General features: G+C 36.6%; 1 protein-coding gene across 1 annotated transcript in view; it reads left to right on the forward strand.

Annotated features, from left to right (window-relative positions):
* Positions 1-19,645, forward strand: part of LOC106078466 (cation-independent mannose-6-phosphate receptor-like) — a 45,697-nt gene that overhangs the window by 14,740 nt on the left and 11,312 nt on the right. Inside the window, exons 15-28 of the mRNA XM_013239335.2 lie at positions 261-454; positions 1,354-1,434; positions 1,893-2,109; positions 3,550-3,921; positions 4,194-4,260; positions 5,045-5,189; positions 9,596-9,743; positions 10,737-10,865; positions 11,915-12,177; positions 13,298-13,516; positions 14,580-14,729; positions 15,895-16,062; positions 17,248-17,470; positions 19,561-19,640. Coding sequence (XP_013094789.2) covers positions 261-454; positions 1,354-1,434; positions 1,893-2,109; positions 3,550-3,921; positions 4,194-4,260; positions 5,045-5,189; positions 9,596-9,743; positions 10,737-10,865; positions 11,915-12,177; positions 13,298-13,516; positions 14,580-14,729; positions 15,895-16,062; positions 17,248-17,470; positions 19,561-19,640 — 2,456 coding nt within the window. The remainder of the gene's footprint in view (positions 1-260; positions 455-1,353; positions 1,435-1,892; positions 2,110-3,549; positions 3,922-4,193; positions 4,261-5,044; positions 5,190-9,595; positions 9,744-10,736; positions 10,866-11,914; positions 12,178-13,297; positions 13,517-14,579; positions 14,730-15,894; positions 16,063-17,247; positions 17,471-19,560; positions 19,641-19,645) is intronic.

Below are 19,645 nucleotides of genomic sequence, written 5' to 3' on the forward strand. Positions count from 1 at the left end.
AAAATCAGGAATTAAACTCTTTAGATGTAAAAACTTTGTATGGCAACTAAGTACTTGTCCATCATGTCTTATTTTTGTTTCACAAACTAAAATCAACCCAAAGTGATATATTGCTGTATAATTGTTTTCTGAATCTATTTTCTGTAAGCATGAATCCTGGTAGAGATATGGATTTTAAATTAATGATTTAATCATTTGCTAAAGTGCATCTGCCTCTATCCTTCTAACTTATGTTTGCAATTCGCATAAATCTCCACTAGGTGGTGCTGTAGGTGGATGCCAGACAAGCTCCAATAGCAATAACAGCTTTAATTTGGGCTGGGTTCAGTCTGAGCCAGTGGTTTCTGATGCTGCCATTACACTTCACTATGAGGGCGGAGACAAATGCCACGTTGGGAAAGACACTGAGTCCTATCGCTCTACAAGGATCATCTTTTTCTGTGATGCTGTTGAGGTTTGTAGTCACTTTAGCTTTGGTGTACTATACAGTTATAATAATTTTTATCATCAATTTAACTCTTTCTCTCCGTAATTATTTACCACATTCTGGTGGAATCAACGTTGGTATCGTCAGTTAGGAGAGAAAGAGTTAAGTCTTTGAAAATGGCTTATGCTCCCTTACGGAGGCTGAGGGGTAAAGCACTTGGCTTCTGAACTGAGAGTTCCCAGGTTCAAATCTCGGTGAAGACTGGTATTTTTAATTTCAGGATCTTAAGGATGTCAGAGTCCACCCAACTCTAATATGTATCTGACTTAATTGGGAAAAGTAAAGGGATAGTTCATTGTGATGGCCACATGACACCATGCCCTCTAACTGTTGGCCAAAGAAAAAGATGACCTTTACATCATCTTCCCCACAGATCACAAGGTCTGAAAGGGGGAACTTCACTACTTATTTATGCTCCCATAGACTCTTATGCTGGCATGACTGTGGTGAGTACATTTGTGTCCCTAACTCCATTAAAGGAGTCATACAGCAGACTAATTAGACATTCTGACCATGGCCTATTCATTTCCACACAAATGTGATGGAAATGTTTAAGCAGGATAAATATTTTACAAATCAAACAAGAACTAAAAACAAAACTTCTATAGACTATTTAACCTTAGTTAGACCAATATTAGAATATGCATCATCTGTTTGGAATGCCTCATGTCAAGAAAACATAAAAAAACAGAACAGCTGCACAAATAATGCTGTGAGATTTATAATAGATAAATATTCTCATTTGACTAACCTGTCTATATAGATATATATATCATATATATATATCATATATATATATCATTGAAATTGATAGTGTAAGTATGTATGGAAGGTTAGATGAAGATTATCCCTCTTTATGTTCTCAGCATAATCCTGTGTTCCAGTCAGAGAGTGACACGTGTGAGTACACTTTCATATGGAAGACACCCAGTGCTTGTCCACAGAAGGTGAGCTCATTTTCAGTACTCTTTCTACTTCTTCTTCATCTAGTCAGCTTTTTGCTGTTGAGCTGTTAGCTCTTTTAAAGTCTATGCCATGGAAAAGTACCATTCTGTTCTTCTTAGATGTTTTCCACTGCCATACAGAGTGTTGGTTATGCTGGGGTGTTGAGGTAATAGAGTCTGTCTGAGGTGAATTAAATAAGGTTATTCTAAGATAAGATAAAATTATTTTATTAGTCCATACAAATGGAAATTCAGCTTTGTAAGTGTGGGCTGTGTATCAGATAGTCTTCTTTATATGAGAACAGAATCCTTGTGATCACAACAAATTTCCAAAAGGATCAATAAAGCAATCTTAGTCTTAGTCTGTGGAGTTGTCATTTACATTAAAAAAAAAATAATATAAATAATAATAATAAAAATAATTACTAATTTCGTTTATATTAATTAATTTCTGGTCACAGGTAACTGAAGGAGATGACTGTAAGGTGACTGACCCACTTTACAACTACCAGTTTGACCTTAATCCACTCCGCAATGCCACCAGCGACTATGCCGTTTTGGGGGCTGGCTACAAATTCTTGGTCAATCTGTGTGGACCGCTGGTTAGTACTCTTGATAACTGCGGGTCAGCTGGAGCATGTCAGACAAGTTTGACTCTCCCCGCTCCTGTGCAGATAGGTGATTACTGTTTCTTGTATTCTAAATGTTACATGACTAACAATTTTGTTTTATAAAAGATCTTTCTTACGGATTTGAGTGTTCTCTCCCTTGGGCAGTAAATTTGGGAGTGCTGGGCTGTTCTGGCTTTCTCCCAGCAATGGAGAGGTCACTCCATCTCTACCGCAGCTGGGTATCATGGATTGGCCTCTTTAGTAACACAAAAAATTGAGATGGGAAAAGATGGTCTCTTGAGAAGTAAAAAGCCACAAGCTTCTCTCCTTTAATTTAATACTTCTGTAATAAATGAAATTCGTTCTTCAAGGTTAGGCCACTTTCTCTATCTGCATTACTTTTCCAAACTTTTACTTCACATTTACTCTTGCAGACTCTAATTTTTTACCCTGTTGCCTCTCTGCAGTCTCTCCACTTGGGGGATGCAAATTCATGCATTCCACAAAATATTCCAAGTTTAGAAACTAATTTTTACAAGATAAATTAGAAGATTGTTTGACCTGCTTGAGCTAATAAACAGGCATAATTTGTAAATATTATTATAACTATAATCATTAATAAGGATAAGGATTATAGCTCTGCAGAAAGGATGCTTGTCAGTTTGACAAAATTGATGTTGTTTTTTTTGTGTGACTAATCTATATTTCAATATTCAGTGTGTAAGAAAATAGTTGGGAGATTCTTCAGTACTGTTGTTGTTTTTTTAAATAGTTACAATTTTGACTTACTAAAAGTATGCAATCATTATGAAAACATAAGAAACCCACACTTTAATATACTATATGATATTAACAGAGGCTGGTAACAAAAGTTGGTCAAATGAGTGATGGAAGGGAAACAACTCATACCCACATTCTCATACATGAATACACTGGATAATTTTACACTGGACAATTCACACTGGGCAACTTTACACTAGAAAACTCACACTGGGCAACTTTACACTGGACACTGGAGGCGCGGTGGCTGAGCAGTAAAGCACTTGGCTTCCGAACCGAGGACCGGGGTTCGAATCCTGGTTAAGACTGGGATTTTTAATTTCGGTATCTTCGGGCTCCTCTGAGTCCACCCAGCTCTAATGGGTACCTGACATTAGTTGGGTAAAGGTAAAGGCGGTTGGTCGTTGTGCTGGCCACATGACACCCTCGTTAACCGTAGGCCACAGAAACAGATGACCTTTACATCATCTGCCCTGTAGACGACAAGGTCTAAAAGGAGAACTTACACTGGACACTTCACACTGGGCAACTCACACTGGGCAACTTTACAACTGGATAACTTTACACTGGGTTACTTTGCACTGGATAAATTTACATTGGTTAACTTAAAATATTGTTACTAACGGCAGAAGGTAGGCACACTGGTGATTAAACATTCCCATAGTCATAAAACATTCGCACTTCTCTGCTTATTATTGAACTTGAAAAAATTGTGTTGACTGCTCAGGTCTACCCAATAACAAGCCGAGGTACCAAACAGGACAGATCTCTCTGGTATACTCTGATGGAAAAGGAAACTGCCATGGGAAGTACAACCGCTCGACCATCATCAATTTTGTCTGCGACCATGCGGTGACCGGTCTGGATGGCCCCAGGTATCTGGAAGAGAAGTCCGACTGCACCTACATGTTTGAGTGGACCACAAAGGCAGTGTGCCCACCCCACCAGGTAGTGGACTGCACTTTACAGAAGGGCGATGATGTTTATGATCTGTCACGCTTGTCTCAATCTGGCAGCAACTATGAGAGGACCGATAGTGACCCAACCTCAAAGCAGTTGTTTCTTATTAACATTTGCAGATCACTTGTGCACAAAAAAGGTAGGAATATTTATTAATTTTTTATCTCTTAGTAAAGTATTCTACAAACTTTAAGAGAAATTTAGAGCTCAGATAGTACTTTCATTTGTATTCAAAAGAAATATAAGATATTATCCTGGACCTACTCACCTAATCCTTTAAATATACTTATAGATAGAGTTAAACAGCTGAAAAAATTTATATGGAAATTTTAAATGTTTGTTGCTGTTTTTTTTGTAGAGAAAAAATATTCTTATTTAAATATTAAATTATTTGTTTCTTCTTATTTACAGATCAGATTTGTCCGTTTGATTCAGCGGCATGTAGAATAGATCTCACGGAAACCGACCCCAAAAAAAGGTAAAAATAGATAGTTAACTGCTTGAGAAAAAAAAATATTCCCAAATTAAAAGTAAAAAAAAACAGCAAACAAGCATTAGTTATATTGTGTTGGATCAGCGTCTCTGTGGCTTTGACTCAACATGAACATACAAAGATTCAAAGAAAAAAAATTAACTTTTATACTTCCATTGCAAGGTATATGAGTTATTGTAACACCAATAATTCTCAATGTAAAGGTCACTTTTTAGTTGGCAACAGTAACATTTAGTAAGGCCTCCATAAGAACTATGTATTTTCTTTATTTCATCCTTTCTCTCTCTCTCTTTCTATCTCCTCCCAGCTCTCCCTCTCACACACTCTCTTTTTTCTCTCTCTCTCTCTCCCTCTTTTTCCCTAACTCCCCATCTATCCTCTATTTTTTTTATTTAAGTGTCCCTAAACAATCCCCCCCCTCTTTTTCTTAAAAAAACAAAACACCTTTCTATCAATTTATCTTGTCTTGCATGTAATATTTTAAAATGTCATCTAAATTGAAATTGGAACAATTGAAGAAAAGCTTAAACAATTAGCAAATTACTAGGATCAACTTTACTTCTCAACAATACTTTGATTAATTGTTGTTTATTCTATTATTAATTTTTGTTGAAGCACATTGTATGTAAATTATTTTAAATACTACACTGCTTCTGTGATAATACTAATGGCCGCTGTACTTGCAACTTGTTAAAACAAGTTAAATTGCAATGTTCTCAAGTTTAGGAAATAAGTCATTTTCTTGCAATTTTTTCTGTTCTGGTGACAGGTATCACAATATAGGTCGGGTGACTAGTCAGTCACTGGTCGTGGAACAAGGGAACTTGGTACTGCGGTATGATGATGGCGAGCCCTGTGGAAATGGCAAGCGCTCCACTGTCATTCTGTTTCAATGTGATGAGAAAGACGACTCAGTGAGAACTTTTTATTTTTACAATACATATTTTAACTTATAAACCTGCTTCTACAAAGGAATAGTCATGAGAAGGTGTAGCAGAATGTCTGCTCCTACCAGGGAATTCTCATGAGAAGATATAATTGACTCAGCTTCTACAAAGGAATTCTCATGAGAAGGTGTACTGAATGTCTGCATCTAGGTGTGAGGTCTGATGCATTATAAGAGCATTTTCACCTAGCTAGTTTTTACACCATTAATGCATCTTGGGCTTATACAGTTTCCTGCTTTGTTTTCCTATCTTCAAAAGTTGAAGATCTAATATTGTCCAAACTTTCTGGCAGCAGGCAAGGAAGGATGACATTGAGATTCCAAATAAAGACAAATCACACGAACCATCTAAAAATGTGGACAGCCTGGTTGAGTGATATCTGCTTTATCTTCTTATCTTATATAATACAGACGTTACTTCAAAAAAGAAGATGATTACGTCCTACGCGTCATGCATTTAGTCATGCATATTAACCAATGACTTAAATTCTGCCAAGTCACTGGTTTTCCTGGCTAGCTCAGGCAACCCATTCCATGCTCTAATAGCACTAGGGAAGAAGGAGTATTTGTACAAATTTGTCCTAGCATATGGGACGAGGAATGTGCCTTTATCTTTGTGTCTTTCAGAGTATTTTATTAAATTTTGTTTTTGTATTTGAAGATTATGGTTCAGTGTTTTATGTATTATTGCTACTTTACTTTTGAGCCTTCTGTCCTGAAGGCTTTCTAAATTTAGTGATTTTACTAAAGGTGTTACTCTAGTCAAATGTGAATATTCGTTTGTTATGAATCGCACTGCTCTATTTTGTGTCTGTTCTAGTTTCTTAATGTTTTCTTGAGTTGAGGGGTCCCAAACAGAGGATGCATATTCTATTATTGGCCTAACCAAGGTTAAATAACATTTTAGTTTTATGTTCTTATTTGATTTATAGAAATTTCTTTTAATAAATCCTAATGCTTTGTTTGATTTTTTTGTAGTTTCATCAATATGTGGATTCCATGACAGTTTTTCATTTATTATAACACCTAAGTATTTTGCGTTTTTAGTCTGTGTTACTGGTTTGCCATGAATAAGATAAGTGGAATTAATTTGTTTTAGTTTTTTTGTTACTCTTAACAACTGACATTTTTCTGGGTGGAAAGACATGCTCCAATTTGATTCCCATTTCTGTAATTCATCTAATTCTCTTTGTAAAATATCTGTGTCTTGTGTTGTTTTTATTGTTCTATATATTATGCAATCGTCTGCAAATAATCTGACTTTTGTTCCTGAAGTAATGCAATTTGGTAAATCATTTATGTAAATTAAAAATAGTAGTGGACCCAAGACTGTTCCTTGAGGTACACCTGAGTTTACTGTTATCGGTGTTGATTTAGAACCATTTATTATTACAGTTTGTTCTCTCCCTATCAGAAAGTCCTTAATACACTGATGCAGTGGACCATTAATGCCGAAATATTTTAATTTTTTAAGCAAACTATGGTGGTGAACTTTGTCAAAAGCCTTAGAAAAATCTAGTAAGATAGCATCTATTTGTTCACTATTATCTAAACCTTTTGAAAAATCATCAATTAGTCCTATTAGTTGTGTTTCACATGATCTATATTTCCTAAAGCCATGTTGGTATGGTGTGAAGACATTATGTTTGTCTAAGTGGTTTATGATGTTGCTACATATTATGTGTTCTAGGATTTTACATGTGATGCTGGTAAGTGATACTGGTCTGTAGTTTCCTGGGTCAGATTTTTCTCCTTTTTTAAATAGGGGGGTGACATTAGCTTCTTTCCAGTCCTTTGGTACTCTGCCCTTGTTAAGTGAAGCCTGAAAGAGTATTTTGAACACTGGGGCTAGCTCATTACTTAGTTCTTTGAGTAATCTAGCTGGAATACCATCAGGTCCAGAAGCTTTATTTGGTTTAGTGTTGGCTAATAGAATAGTTTTTCAATTCCATTTTCTTGTACTACTATATCTTCTATGTTGTCTACTTGGTTCAAATTCAGTAATATGTCTTTGTCTCCTGGGGCTGAGAATGCTGATGCAAAGTATTTGTTTAGAATGTTTGCTTTAGTTTCATTATCATTATGTATTATGTTATGTTCATCTTTTAATGGCGCTACGCCTGTTGTTTCCATTTTCTTAGACTTAATGTATGACCATAGGTTTTTGTTGTTATCTTTAGATATTACATTGTTTATGTATTCACTCTGCAGCTGTCTGCTTACTTTTTGGGTTAAGTGTTTAATTTTTATATACTTTTTGTAAACTCTTTCTGCATTAGTTTCTTTAAATTTTCTATATAGGTTTTCCTTCTGTTTACAAAGCTTCTTTAGTCTATTATTAAACCAGCATTTATTTATTTTGTTTGATGTGTATTTAGTTGGTATATGATTTTCTATAATGCTTTTAAGATGGTTTTTAATGAAATTCCAGAGGTCATCGACTGGTTGGTTAATGTCTTTTTCTAATAAGAATGTTTGTTGAAAGTTTAATGCAGCTTGGTGTAGTTGTGTTAGGTTACATTTATTCCAGAGTAAGATTTTTCTTTTGGGTTTTGTATTGGCTACTGCTTTTATCTGACTGTGTATTTTTATGATCTCATGGTCTGATAGACCAGGGATAATATCATAATCAACTACTAATCCAGGTCTGTTGGTTAAGAAGAGATCTAATGTGTTGTTTAATCTAGTTGGCTTTTTAATGATTTGATCTAAACTTAGGTTGTGTAAAGTTTCTATGAAAAGCTCATTTATGTCCTTAAGGTTTTGGTGTTTATCTATGGTTAGTGTTTTCCAATTTATATCAGGTAGGTTGAAATCACCCATAATCCAAAAAACTGCATTTTTATTTGTCTCTTTAAGTGTAGTAATCTGATTACATAGTTCCTGCATGTATTCTAAACTAGAATTTGGTGGTCTGTAAATGCTGCCTATTATTAGGGATGTTGAGGTGGTATTAATTTTACAAAATGTTGATTCTATATTTTTTGAGTTAGGTAAGGTAATTTCTTCTGCTATAAGAGTGTTTTTTTATTGCTAAAAGAACTCCTCCATGATTATCAGCCCTATCTTTTCTAAAAATTTCATAATTACTATTGAAAATTTCTGCATTATAAATTTCAGGATGTAGCCAAGTTTCTGTGCCTGCAATTATGTCTGGTTTCTCACATTCTAATAAAATTTCTAAGTCTGCTGTTTTGTTCCTAATGCTTTGAAAATTTATTACTAAGGTTTTAAGGTATTTTGGTGTTACTTCTTTAGTAGGTTTGTTTAGTGAGGCTGTTGTATTAATTTTAGTAGATTTAGGTTTAACAGGAGTGGATCTGGCTAGTGGTTGGTGAGTTTGGTTTGGGATGGTGTTTAGGATGTTGTATGGGTTAGAAGTGTCTGCATCAAAGGAATCAAACAGTCCTGATGTAAACTGAGGTAACCCACACGGTACACAGTGCCATGATGCATCTTTGTTGCCTAAGGCATAATACACAGGTGTATTCATATGGAGACATGATGCATGGTACCATTCATCGCAGGTGTCACATTGAATGGCTTTCTGTTTCATGGTGCATACTTTTTTGCAGATGTTGCATCTATCTTTAGATCTAGGCCCTGGATTTGACTCTACATCTCCTGCTATTAATATTAACAGTGATAGGTATTTATTTCTGCTGTGTCTGATTGAGAACTTCCATTTGAACTGAAATCGGTTGGTCCTGAGTTCGAAACCCTCCCCACTGTAATCCCCTGGTGACCTGCAGGAAGTTTGAAATAGGAACATCAGAAAAACTTATACCGGCAAAACAAACAAATGATGAAATTCCTTAGATTTCTCTTTAAGCTGTAGAATTTAAATTTATATGCGATAAAGCATTTTAAAAAAAGTCTTGTCCCCCATTGTAGTACATAGGGCAGATGGTGCTAAGTTTATCTGTTGCTTGGCCACCTAATAGCTGCCTTTACATTTTCTAGCTAATGCCATGTCCCATTTTAGAGCTGAATAAATGGAGGATGTCAGTGCCAAACTTGAAAAAAAAAAATATGTATTTTTTTTTATTTGGGGGGATTCAAGAGTATTCTAAAAATTCTGCTTTTCAAAATCCAAGTTTTACTGAGATTCGAATTACAGCTCCCGGTTCAGAAGCCAAATGCTTTATCACTCAGCCACCATGCTCCAAATCTAATGGGCACCTGAAATTAGTTGGGGAAAGTAAATTGTGCTGACCACATGACACCCTCATGAAATGTCAGCCAAAGAAACATGATCTTTACATCAGCAAGGTCTAAGGGGGTATTTTACTTTTTTAAAATGTATGTATTTTATATATATATTTGCACTAACCTACTTATGCAATATATGTGTATATATTAATATATTAATAGCTTGGTATTCCTGGTGGTCACGTTGAGATTAACGGATGTCAGGATCACTTTATCTGGCAGTCCAGTGCTGCCTGTCCCCAGCGTCCAGACAAGTCAGGGCTTACTGAAGCCAACTTTGGTGACTGCACTGTGACCAATTTTAACACAGGTGAGAAATCAGACTAAAAATAGTTTTTTCTATGCACTATTAGCTATTGAAGTAAACTGATAGGGAAATACTTTTTTAGTTAAATGTGCTCTAAAAAATTTTTGTTAGTACAACTTTTATTATTTTGTTTTATGTTTTGGATGTTCCTTCAGATTTGAAGATTATTACATCCTAGCCCAAACATTTCTGCAGGATGATGTGGGGGGGGGGGGGGGTCAAGACCATTCATTATAGAATGCCTCAACACTGACCCGCATCATCACAACCTTTGGGCAGGTTAGACCAATAGCTTGTTACCACATCATACAGACCTGTGACATAGCAACAAGCTATTGGTCTAAACTGCCCACAGGTTGAGATGTTGCTAGTCAGTGTTCAGGCCTTTTATGACGATTGGTCTCAGATCAACACCCTTGACCGGGGAAAAAGTAATCCGTATTTTCTCCTTATGGCATGGATCCATCAGTGTCAAGGCTTTAGGCCACAAGGCAAAGAGGAGAAGAAAAAAGCAAAGAAGTAAAAAAGCCAAAAAAAATAACAACAAACTCAAAGCAAATGCAGACAATAAAGCAATAGAACCTTCCTGGCCATGCCTTGAAAGTATTTGGCTTTTTAAAGTACAAACTGGACTGAGTATGCCTCAGGCCCATAAGAAACAAATAGGAGAAGAATTCTGATAGGAAAATTATTTTTTTAAAACCTGGTCTCAGTGTTGTCAGAGTCCCATACATTGGTGAAACTTGCTTTTTTTTTTTCTATAATTACTTCAATATTTTCTCTCGTTAAAATAATAATAAAAATAATAATGTTATGTTCCTGAGCTGTTATTATTGATTTAATATTTATTATTTCAGTACTTCCAATTGGTATTTAAATAGCTGCATTAAATACATGTTAATGTTTTTTTCAGAAACATTTAATCTAGACGATGTAATGTGGTAGTAAAAATAATTGACTACATTTAATTTTAACCTTATGTTTGTATATTTGCAGGCTACAAATTTGACCTCAGTTCACTAAAAAGGCCGAGTGGCTACACGACCTACGACAGAGATGGGCATGAGTTCACTCTAAATGTCTGCGGCTGGGTGGACAAGTCCACTGGATGCGTCAATGGGACAGGTGAGTAGCCATATTTTGTTTCATCCCCCTACACTAGAGCAAAAGTGATCTGTTGACCTTCACCTATTCCCCTCTGTTTTGTGGCATCCCAAGTTTGATCAAAAGTAAAACCTGACCATTCCTTGATAACTTCTTCCAGTTTCTTGCCTGACGCCTTTTCTTTTTTTCTTTTACTGCTCTTGCAGTCCTGAGCTTTAGGGCGTGGCCTTTTGAATTGCGGGGATCAATTAAACTTTACTAGCAAGGCCCCTCTTCTCAATTTTATTTTTACAATAACAACTAGTACTATTAATTACATCATCATATCAACATTTGTTATTCAACATGGATGAGAAAAAAAATCTAACTTAATAGGGACCAGTGGGTTAATTAAAGCTATGTCAATCAAACGATATACTAAATGTGTTAACCCTTGAAGTCCTACATCTTTAAAAAACCTTTGACAAAGCTGATAATAATATGCTAAAAGTAAATTGCGGGGCACCTGCCATGGGTGGGGTCCAGTTTGGAGCAGTTTGTCGCATCTGCCTATGACCAGCCTTGTAAGTGTTTCATACTTCTAAGGTAAATGTTACATACGACAAACATTTATTATCAATCAATATTGAAAGATGTATGTACTCTACTAGTTCATCTACGCCTTTGAATGGTGAGGCACTTTAAAAACCTTTCTCTAAAAAGTCAATAAAGATTGATTTCTATTGTAACTTTAAAAAAAAAAAAAACACACCTTTTTTTCATTTTGATTTCTTCTAGTCAAAAATGCAAAATTTAAATTTAATTAAAAATTGTTGTTTTAAATTTTAATTGCTTAGTCTGTTTATCTTATATAATAAACACAAATAAGTATTTTTTTTAACCAAATACTGAAGTTGTATTAAAATTTGGATTTTTATTTAATCACTAAAACTCTTTACAGTAAAAAAACAACAACAATGTTTTTCTTTACCAAAAAATAAAATTTAAAAAATGATTGTCTGATTAATATACAATTGAAAGTTATTTTCTTGTTGTGTGTTCATTATTATTTGCAAATTTTTACTGTCCAGGTGCCTGCCAGGTATCACAGGTCGGCCTCAAAACTTACGTCAACACTGGCAAGGCCAACGCCAGGCCAATCTACAAGGATGGTGTCATAGTCCTGGAGTATAAGGAGGGTGAACTGTGCAACAGCAAGAAGGTTCCAAAGGAGACGTACATCAACTTTATCTGCGACCAGGACGCTGGCACTGGTGTTCCAGTCTACATTGATAGGTCAGACGACTGCATCTACTATTTCCATTGGGAGACACAGCTGGTCTGTGAGAAAGAAGTACGTCATTTAGTTTTGTATGTGTCATTGCTAGGATCATATTATATCTTAAATGTTTATGTGTTATATCTGGTGACTTTGTAATTGGGCCATCAAGTTGGAATGCTCATTTTTCTTTTTCTTGGTTAGATTTCATTTTTACTTTTCTATCTTCAAAAATGTGTTCTTGTTGATTGTACCCAGAAGAACAATTAACAACAGTTTAGAAAATATATTGCATTAAAATAGACACATAATTTGTTAGAGGAATTAGAAAGCTAAAAATAATTAGCAAATGCTATCAGGCAAAATCTGAGAAAAAGTAAAATCTGCCCTCATTATTCCTTTTTCTTCAAGGTTTTTTTCTGTGGCTTTTCACATAGAATTCTAGTGAAACATGATGATCAAACTCTGTTTAGTGTTTATATTTCTACTGAAAAAATCATATTAAACTTTGCAAAGTGCATTGAAGCCCTGTGAAACATTCTAATCAAACTATGCTTTTACCATAGGAGTCTAGTGACACATTTGGACGAAACTTAAAATTGCTAATCAAACTACACTTTTCATATAGAAATCTAGTGAAACTTTCTGATCAAACTTTGCTAAGTGCATAGGAGTCTAGTGGAACATTTAAATCAAACTATATGGCTAGAAGGCTAGTAAAACATTCTGATTAAACTTTTTTTAGTGTATATATTTTTAGTGAAAAATATGAAATATCAAACTTTGGTAACTGCATAGGAGTCTATTGAAACATTCTGATCAATTTTTGTAGATTGCATTAGAGTCTAGTAAAATAATTTAAACACAGCATAGTCTGATAAAAATATTTCATTAGATTCCTATGTACTATACAGTTTTAGTTGAATTTTCACTAGCAAATACACGCTAAACAAAGTTTGATCAGAATGTTTCACTAGACTCCTATGTGAAAATCAGTCTTTTTTTTTTTTAGAATGTTTCACTTGATGTTGAGCAATTTAAAGTTTGGTTACAATTTGTTATTAGATCTTTGGATATTTTCTTTTTATAAATATTACTTCATTAAAATCTTTGATCAGTCTGATAATTGGGATGTTTAAAAAAAAAAGCATAGAACAAAAATGCTGAGACAAAAAATGTCTTTGAATATTGACAGGTAAAGTGTGAAGCTGTTACTGATGCTGATGTCACGCTGGACTTCTCCCCCCTCATTCTGAAATCTGGTCAGTACAACGTGCTTCCCTCGGACTCTGGTAGCAACCATTCCCCTGGCACGATTTTTATTAACTTGTGCCGACCTCTGAACCCTTTGTATGGGACACTCTGTCCCCCTGGCTCAGCAGCCTGTCTTGTTAGAGCCGAAGGAACCACTTTGGTAAGTAAAAAACAATACTTAAAGGACAAACTACACATCAAAAGTGCAGTAGTGATAGGTCTTAATGAGATTTACTTTGAGAACCTCTCATCTAACACTGCAACAGTAAACTTTTATGTCTTTTTTAATCCTCAAGTATTTTTGCTTAGAGGGTACGCTGGATATAAACAACCGGAAGCGCAGTCGCTGAGTGGTGAAGTGCTTGGCTTCTAAGCTGAGAGGTCTCTGGTTTGAATCCTGGTGAAGACTGGGATTTTGAATTTCAGGATCTCTGGGAACTTCTGTCCACCTCAGCTTAAACGAGTACCTGACATTTGTTAGGGAAAAGTAAAGGAGGTTGGTCATTGTGCTGGCTGCATAACACCGTCGTTAACCATGAGCCACAGAAACAGATGACCTTTACATCATCTGCCCAGTAGATTGCAAGATCTGAAAAGGCAGCTTAAGTTTACTTTCCTTGGCACATCAAAAAGTCACACAGATAACTCTGTCTTACCTAAAACTTTATGAAGGGTATTTTTGTTCCCTCATGCTAGCATCTGTCTGACTGAGAGGTCAATGAAGAGCCCATTTTACATTACTTGTTTTTGTAAGAAGTCCTTTTAATTGGCCGCCTAAAGTCTCAGGCAGCTTTACCTCAACTCTCGAAAAGAGAACAATCACATTTGCTTTTGACTTAGAATGAGTGCCACCATTGATTTATTTGTTTCATGCGTCAGTAAGTTCATTATGAATATATCCTAGTTATTAAATTTGTTCTTGGAAATAGATCTATTTTTTTTAATCTAAGTTTTTAATTTTACTTAAACCAAGTCTTATTTAAAGTAAATTTATGAATGATATATTTGAAGGCTTTTTAGATTACTTACAAGATGTAGAAAAATGTATATTATTATTTAATATATCATAAACTTATTATAAACTAATCATAAATTATCAAATTTTAATTTGTGACTGATTGATACACATCTGGATTGTAATGACAGAAACAAAAAACGCAGTATTAGAATTTTGTTGTTTTTCTTGTATTTCTGCAATCAAATTTGTATGTTTTGTAACTCAGAATTTGGGTCGTGTTGACAAGGAGCCTGTGTATGATAAAACCACCAAAGAAGTTAAGCTCACCTACACCAATGGGGACAGTTGCCCGACCAACCGCAGTATCAACATTTCTTCTGTCATCATACTCAAGTGTGGCAACAGTAAACTTATGGTGAGTAAAGTTCTGGGAAAATCTTCCTTTAGTGAAAATGTCTGGAAAAGTGGGACAAAGTTTGACTAAGTATGATGATGGTATTAAGGTTGCTACCCACCAGCAATGCTAGTTTAGTGTGTTCTCATATTTTATGCTAATTAATGAAAAGTGGAATAAGCATTACTGCTTTTCAACATGTTAAAACATTCATTGTTACCTATAGTCTTGAAGGGACTATGGATGATGAGATGAATGGAATAGAATGCCTGGGCATTAGCTGTGGGCAGAATGATGTCACCCACACATCGGTTCATCCCTCTCCATGCAGCTGATGTATCCAAAGGTACGGCAAGTGCCAATACAATTTGGGGTCAGTGGCATCACAGACTCTGCCAGGAGTAGCACTGAGTGCTGTAAACTGCCCAAGGGTCGCCGGCTCCTGATTTTTCCTCAGGGTTGACTCCAGAAGCCTTTCCCATGATTGGGTTAAGCTGAAAGTCAGCAGGGGTTAGAATTCTGAGTTTTCCTTCCTAGGTGGTTAGCCAGCCATGGCTAATGAGCCCCTCCTGCCCGAAGCTTACTGGTTTAGGCGTCAGTTATTCATCTTTGTCCCATCTTCTGTTTGTGAAAACAGTTCTGCCGGACTCAATAGTTGAGGTACCTGTGAAGGCCAGAAGTTGGACTGGTTGTCAGAGGCTATTTGAGATGCATGCCATTAGGAAGCATTTTATAGGAGTGCTTATATCCATTACCACTTGTGGCTGTGACAACCTTGTTCTTATTCCCCTTCCCTTTTCTTGCTGTTCATTAATGTCAGTTTTATCTAATACAATACAAATTCTTGCATTGAAATTCTTTGAATCTGTAAACTTAGCCTACTTATGTATTTTTCTACCCTGTCGACGCTGGGTACCCATTGGTTCTTAAGCATTCTGTCACAGAAGCCACTCTTGCTATTCAAGTCTTTTTGAAAACCTAATTATAAAAAAAAATATACTTATCATATGCGATCAATTTAATGATTTAACATGGAGTAATGTTATGATAACTGGCAAAGGAAATATTTATAAGAAATATAAGCTTTTCAAATCTACAAACTAGTTTCAGATGTTAAATTCTTATTGTTTTTGTTTTGATTGTAACGGTTTTATAGAATTTTCCTTAATGCTTACATTTTGTGTAGAGTCCAGTGCTAGAGGGGTTGACCTCTGACTGTGAGTACATCTTCATGTGGGAGACTCTCCTTGCATGCCCAGAGTCCAGCCCACAGAAGTTAAGTCAGGACTGCACTTACTACGACAGTCAGATGAGAACCAGATACAACTTGTCATCACTTGCAGGCACATATTCAGTAAGCAACTGACTGTTTATATAGGCCTAAGATGAGATTCTTTTATGTGTGTGTGTGATTTATTTGTTGAGGCAATTTTAATATATTATGTTAGTAATGAAAACTTTAGGATTCTGTGTTATTTGTGAATGAAAAAACAAAAAGGGTTGAGAAATGCTGGCTTAGTGACTTCCCTTGCAAGTTGTATATTTTTCTTCAGAAATGAACGTTTATTTTTGTCTTAGCCCTAGTGTAAAGGATGGCAAGGGGTAAAGTTCAAACCCTGGCTATAGCGATGATAGTGTAGTGCTTTTATTGTTCATAAAACAGCCATTCGCTTTGAGGGTTTAACTTGCCATATGTATGTGGATTTGGGCATATGCCCAGTGGCACCCATCAGCCTTTGGGCTAACTGCCTTAATTGTGGATATCACACATAAGTTAATAAACACTGTAAAAAGAACTATTCACATTATGCTCAATTTTCAAGTGTTATGCTTTACTTTTTTTTGGTCATATCAAATAATTTAAAAATTATGTTGTAAAATATTGAATTCAAATTAATTAAGGCTGCTCTTGTTGTACATTAAATGTTTTGTACACATTGAGATTTCATATAACCTACCAGCCAAGCTACTTGTAGAAATACAATATGTTACGTAAACTCAGACATGCATATGTTTAATTTTCGTTACACTATCAGACTTAACATATTACTAAGACAGATGTGAATGAATGCTTATCATGTGGCACATAATTTTTGACCAGATGCTTATGCCATGGGCAATTTTTGCACTCAGTCCGCCCCTGTCCTCCACAGTGGCATAGCTAGGGATTTTGGGCCCTGGGGGCTTGACCTCTTTAGGGGCCCCTGCATTTTGACATTCGACATCCTGACATGAGATAATGGCATAATATTTAATGTAAAAACAAATTTCGGACACTCATTTGGGAGCCCTTAAGTGGGGGCCTGGGGGATTTTCAAATTTGGACCTCCCCTACCCCACCTAAGCTACGCCACTGCCTGTCCAATATGAATATTGAAGATCATGGTGGCTCTGTAACTTTTTACCTGATTGGCTCATTTTTCTATCACTGTCTACAACAGTTTAGTTGTTTAAATAATTTGAGGCCTTCTTTGAGACAAAATGTCTAAATATTAGTATACATTCGAAAACGTTCCTGTTTAATTTAATTATCTAACAGGTATCAGCTTCTGCACCATCATCGGGGCGGTTCAAACTCAATCCATGTGCTCACTTGGATGAGAAGGGAGAGACTGGAGGAGCATCGTGCGTTGACTCTGCAGTCTGCTTGATTGGCTCCCCCAGTCAGTCTGGCTCGTATGGTGACGCAGGCCAAGGAAAGTTCCAGAAGGACACAGCTTATCTCATGCTTAAATTTTCCCAGGGAAGGCCCTGCAGCTCTGGTAGGTTTTTAAACTGGTAGACCTTTTAACTTGAAGCACCAACTTTTATCTGCATGGTTGAGCTTAGTATCTGATTACGAAATAAAATATATTCATTTATCTTCATTAGTTTCTGAATTGGGTTGTAGGAATGCTGTGGCGGCTCGCATAAATAAATTTCTCCACTCTTCTTGGTCAGCAGCTGTCCTTAGCAGAATATTAAGAGAGGACAGTACAATCTTTCCTTTTGTCCAACCAGTTTTTCTTTGTGCAACCCTTTCTTCTTGCTTCCTTGACTGAACCTTGACCCTTTCTTCTTGCTTCCTTGACTGTACCTTGACCCTTTCTTCTTGCTTCCTTGACTGAACCTTGACCCTTCCTTCTTGCTTCCTCGACTGTACCTTGACCCTTTCTTCTTGCTTCCTTGACTGAACCTTGGCCCTTCCATCTTGCTTCCTCGACTGTACCTTGACCCTTTTTTCTTGCTTCCTCGATTGTACCTTGACCCTTTCTTCTTGCTTCCTGGACTGTACCTTGACCCTTTCTTCTTGCTTCCTCGACTGTACCTTGACCATTTCTTCTTGCTTCCTTGACTGAACCTTGACCCTTCCTTCTTGCTTCCTCGACTGTACCTTGACCCTTCCTTCTTGCTTCCTCGACTGTACCTTGACCCTTTCTTCTTGCTTCCTCGACTGTACCTTGACCCTTCCTCCTTGCTTCCTCGACTGTACCTTGACCATTTCTTCTTACTTCCTTGACTGTACCTTGACCCTTTCTTCTTGCTTCCTCGACTGTACCTTGACCCTTTCTTCTTGCTTCCTCGACTGTACCTTGAAAGATGATTTGTGACAGTGAGTCATGCCTTACATTAAGTTCAGATTTGTCTCTGTGCAGAATTGAGGAGTTACTTGCCAGCCAGATCATTGACTTCAGTACGAACTCATTGATTAGCTACTTCTTACATGGCTTGCCTCTGAAAAGAAGCTACTTAACCCAAAATAAATAACGGTCTGACCAGCATTTAACACGAATATAAAGTTTCCTACGTAGACAGCACAAACAAATATGCCATTCTTCTTCTCCTTACGGTTGGCAGGTTATTTTTAGAAAAGGTTGGAAGGAGAAACATTCTCAACTGCTGCAAAATTAATGTGGGTTTACATAGTCATGTGACACACCTCACTAATCCTTAAACTTCAGATTCAAAGACATTGCCATTATTATTATTATAACTTTGGTTATGTATCCTTGCTATCAAGCATTCAAGTTTATATCCTTTTTCCGGCCAAATTTTGATGCCAACACTGTGGAGAGTCAGTGGAAACAGTGACGCATCTCTTGCAAGAGTGTCCGCAGCTCCGTGAGCTGCAGGGTAGTTTGTCTGCAGAGTCACTTGACCTGTATGGGAGCTTAAAGGCACTACGCCTAACAGCAGAGTTTCTTGCCAAGGCTCTACAGGAGGACTGATCCTTCCAGCCTTGCCACCAATTGGAGTTCATCTCAGGTTTATGTCCAGATCATAACTATCTTTTAAAAGAAAGAATGTGCTACAGTGTAAATAGAAATACAATTAATGCTCTGTATACAGTATAGACAGCGTAATAATGTATTAAGACTCAAGTCATCTGTTTCTGTGGACTACGGCTAACGAGGGTGTCATTTGGCCAGCACAACGACCTTTACTTTTCCCAACTAATGTCAGGTACCAATAGAGCTGGGTGGACTCAGAGGTGCCTGAAGATCTCGAAAAAAAATCCCAGTCTTCACCATGATTCGGACCTGGGACCCCCAGTTTTAAAGTCAAGTGCTTTACTTGCTCAGCCACCGCAGATGGCCTTTACATCATCTGCCCTATAGACCACAAGGTCTGAAAGGGGAACTTTTATTTTCTTTTTAAGCCTCAAAGAGCAAACATTGTGGACTTATTGGTCATCTACAACAGCCAAAACTAGTTACTTAGTCTTCACTGCTTTTTGCCACTTGATAACAGCGCCAGAGAGAGAGGCCAGTCTTCCTTCTCCTCCTAAAAAAATAATTCTATTGCTCAAACCACAATCTCATGTTATAGTATGAAGTGACTTGGTGTATTCTATGTATTCTCATGTCTGTAGGCACAAGCAAAGCTCAGTCCATCATCTACTTCAAGTGTAACAGAACTGCAGGCAAAGGGCAGCCGGAGCTGATGGGTAAGGTAAG

This window comes from Biomphalaria glabrata, chromosome 6, assembly GCF_947242115.1.
Source record: "Biomphalaria glabrata chromosome 6, xgBioGlab47.1, whole genome shotgun sequence".
Taxonomy (NCBI): Eukaryota; Metazoa; Mollusca; class Gastropoda; family Planorbidae; genus Biomphalaria; species Biomphalaria glabrata.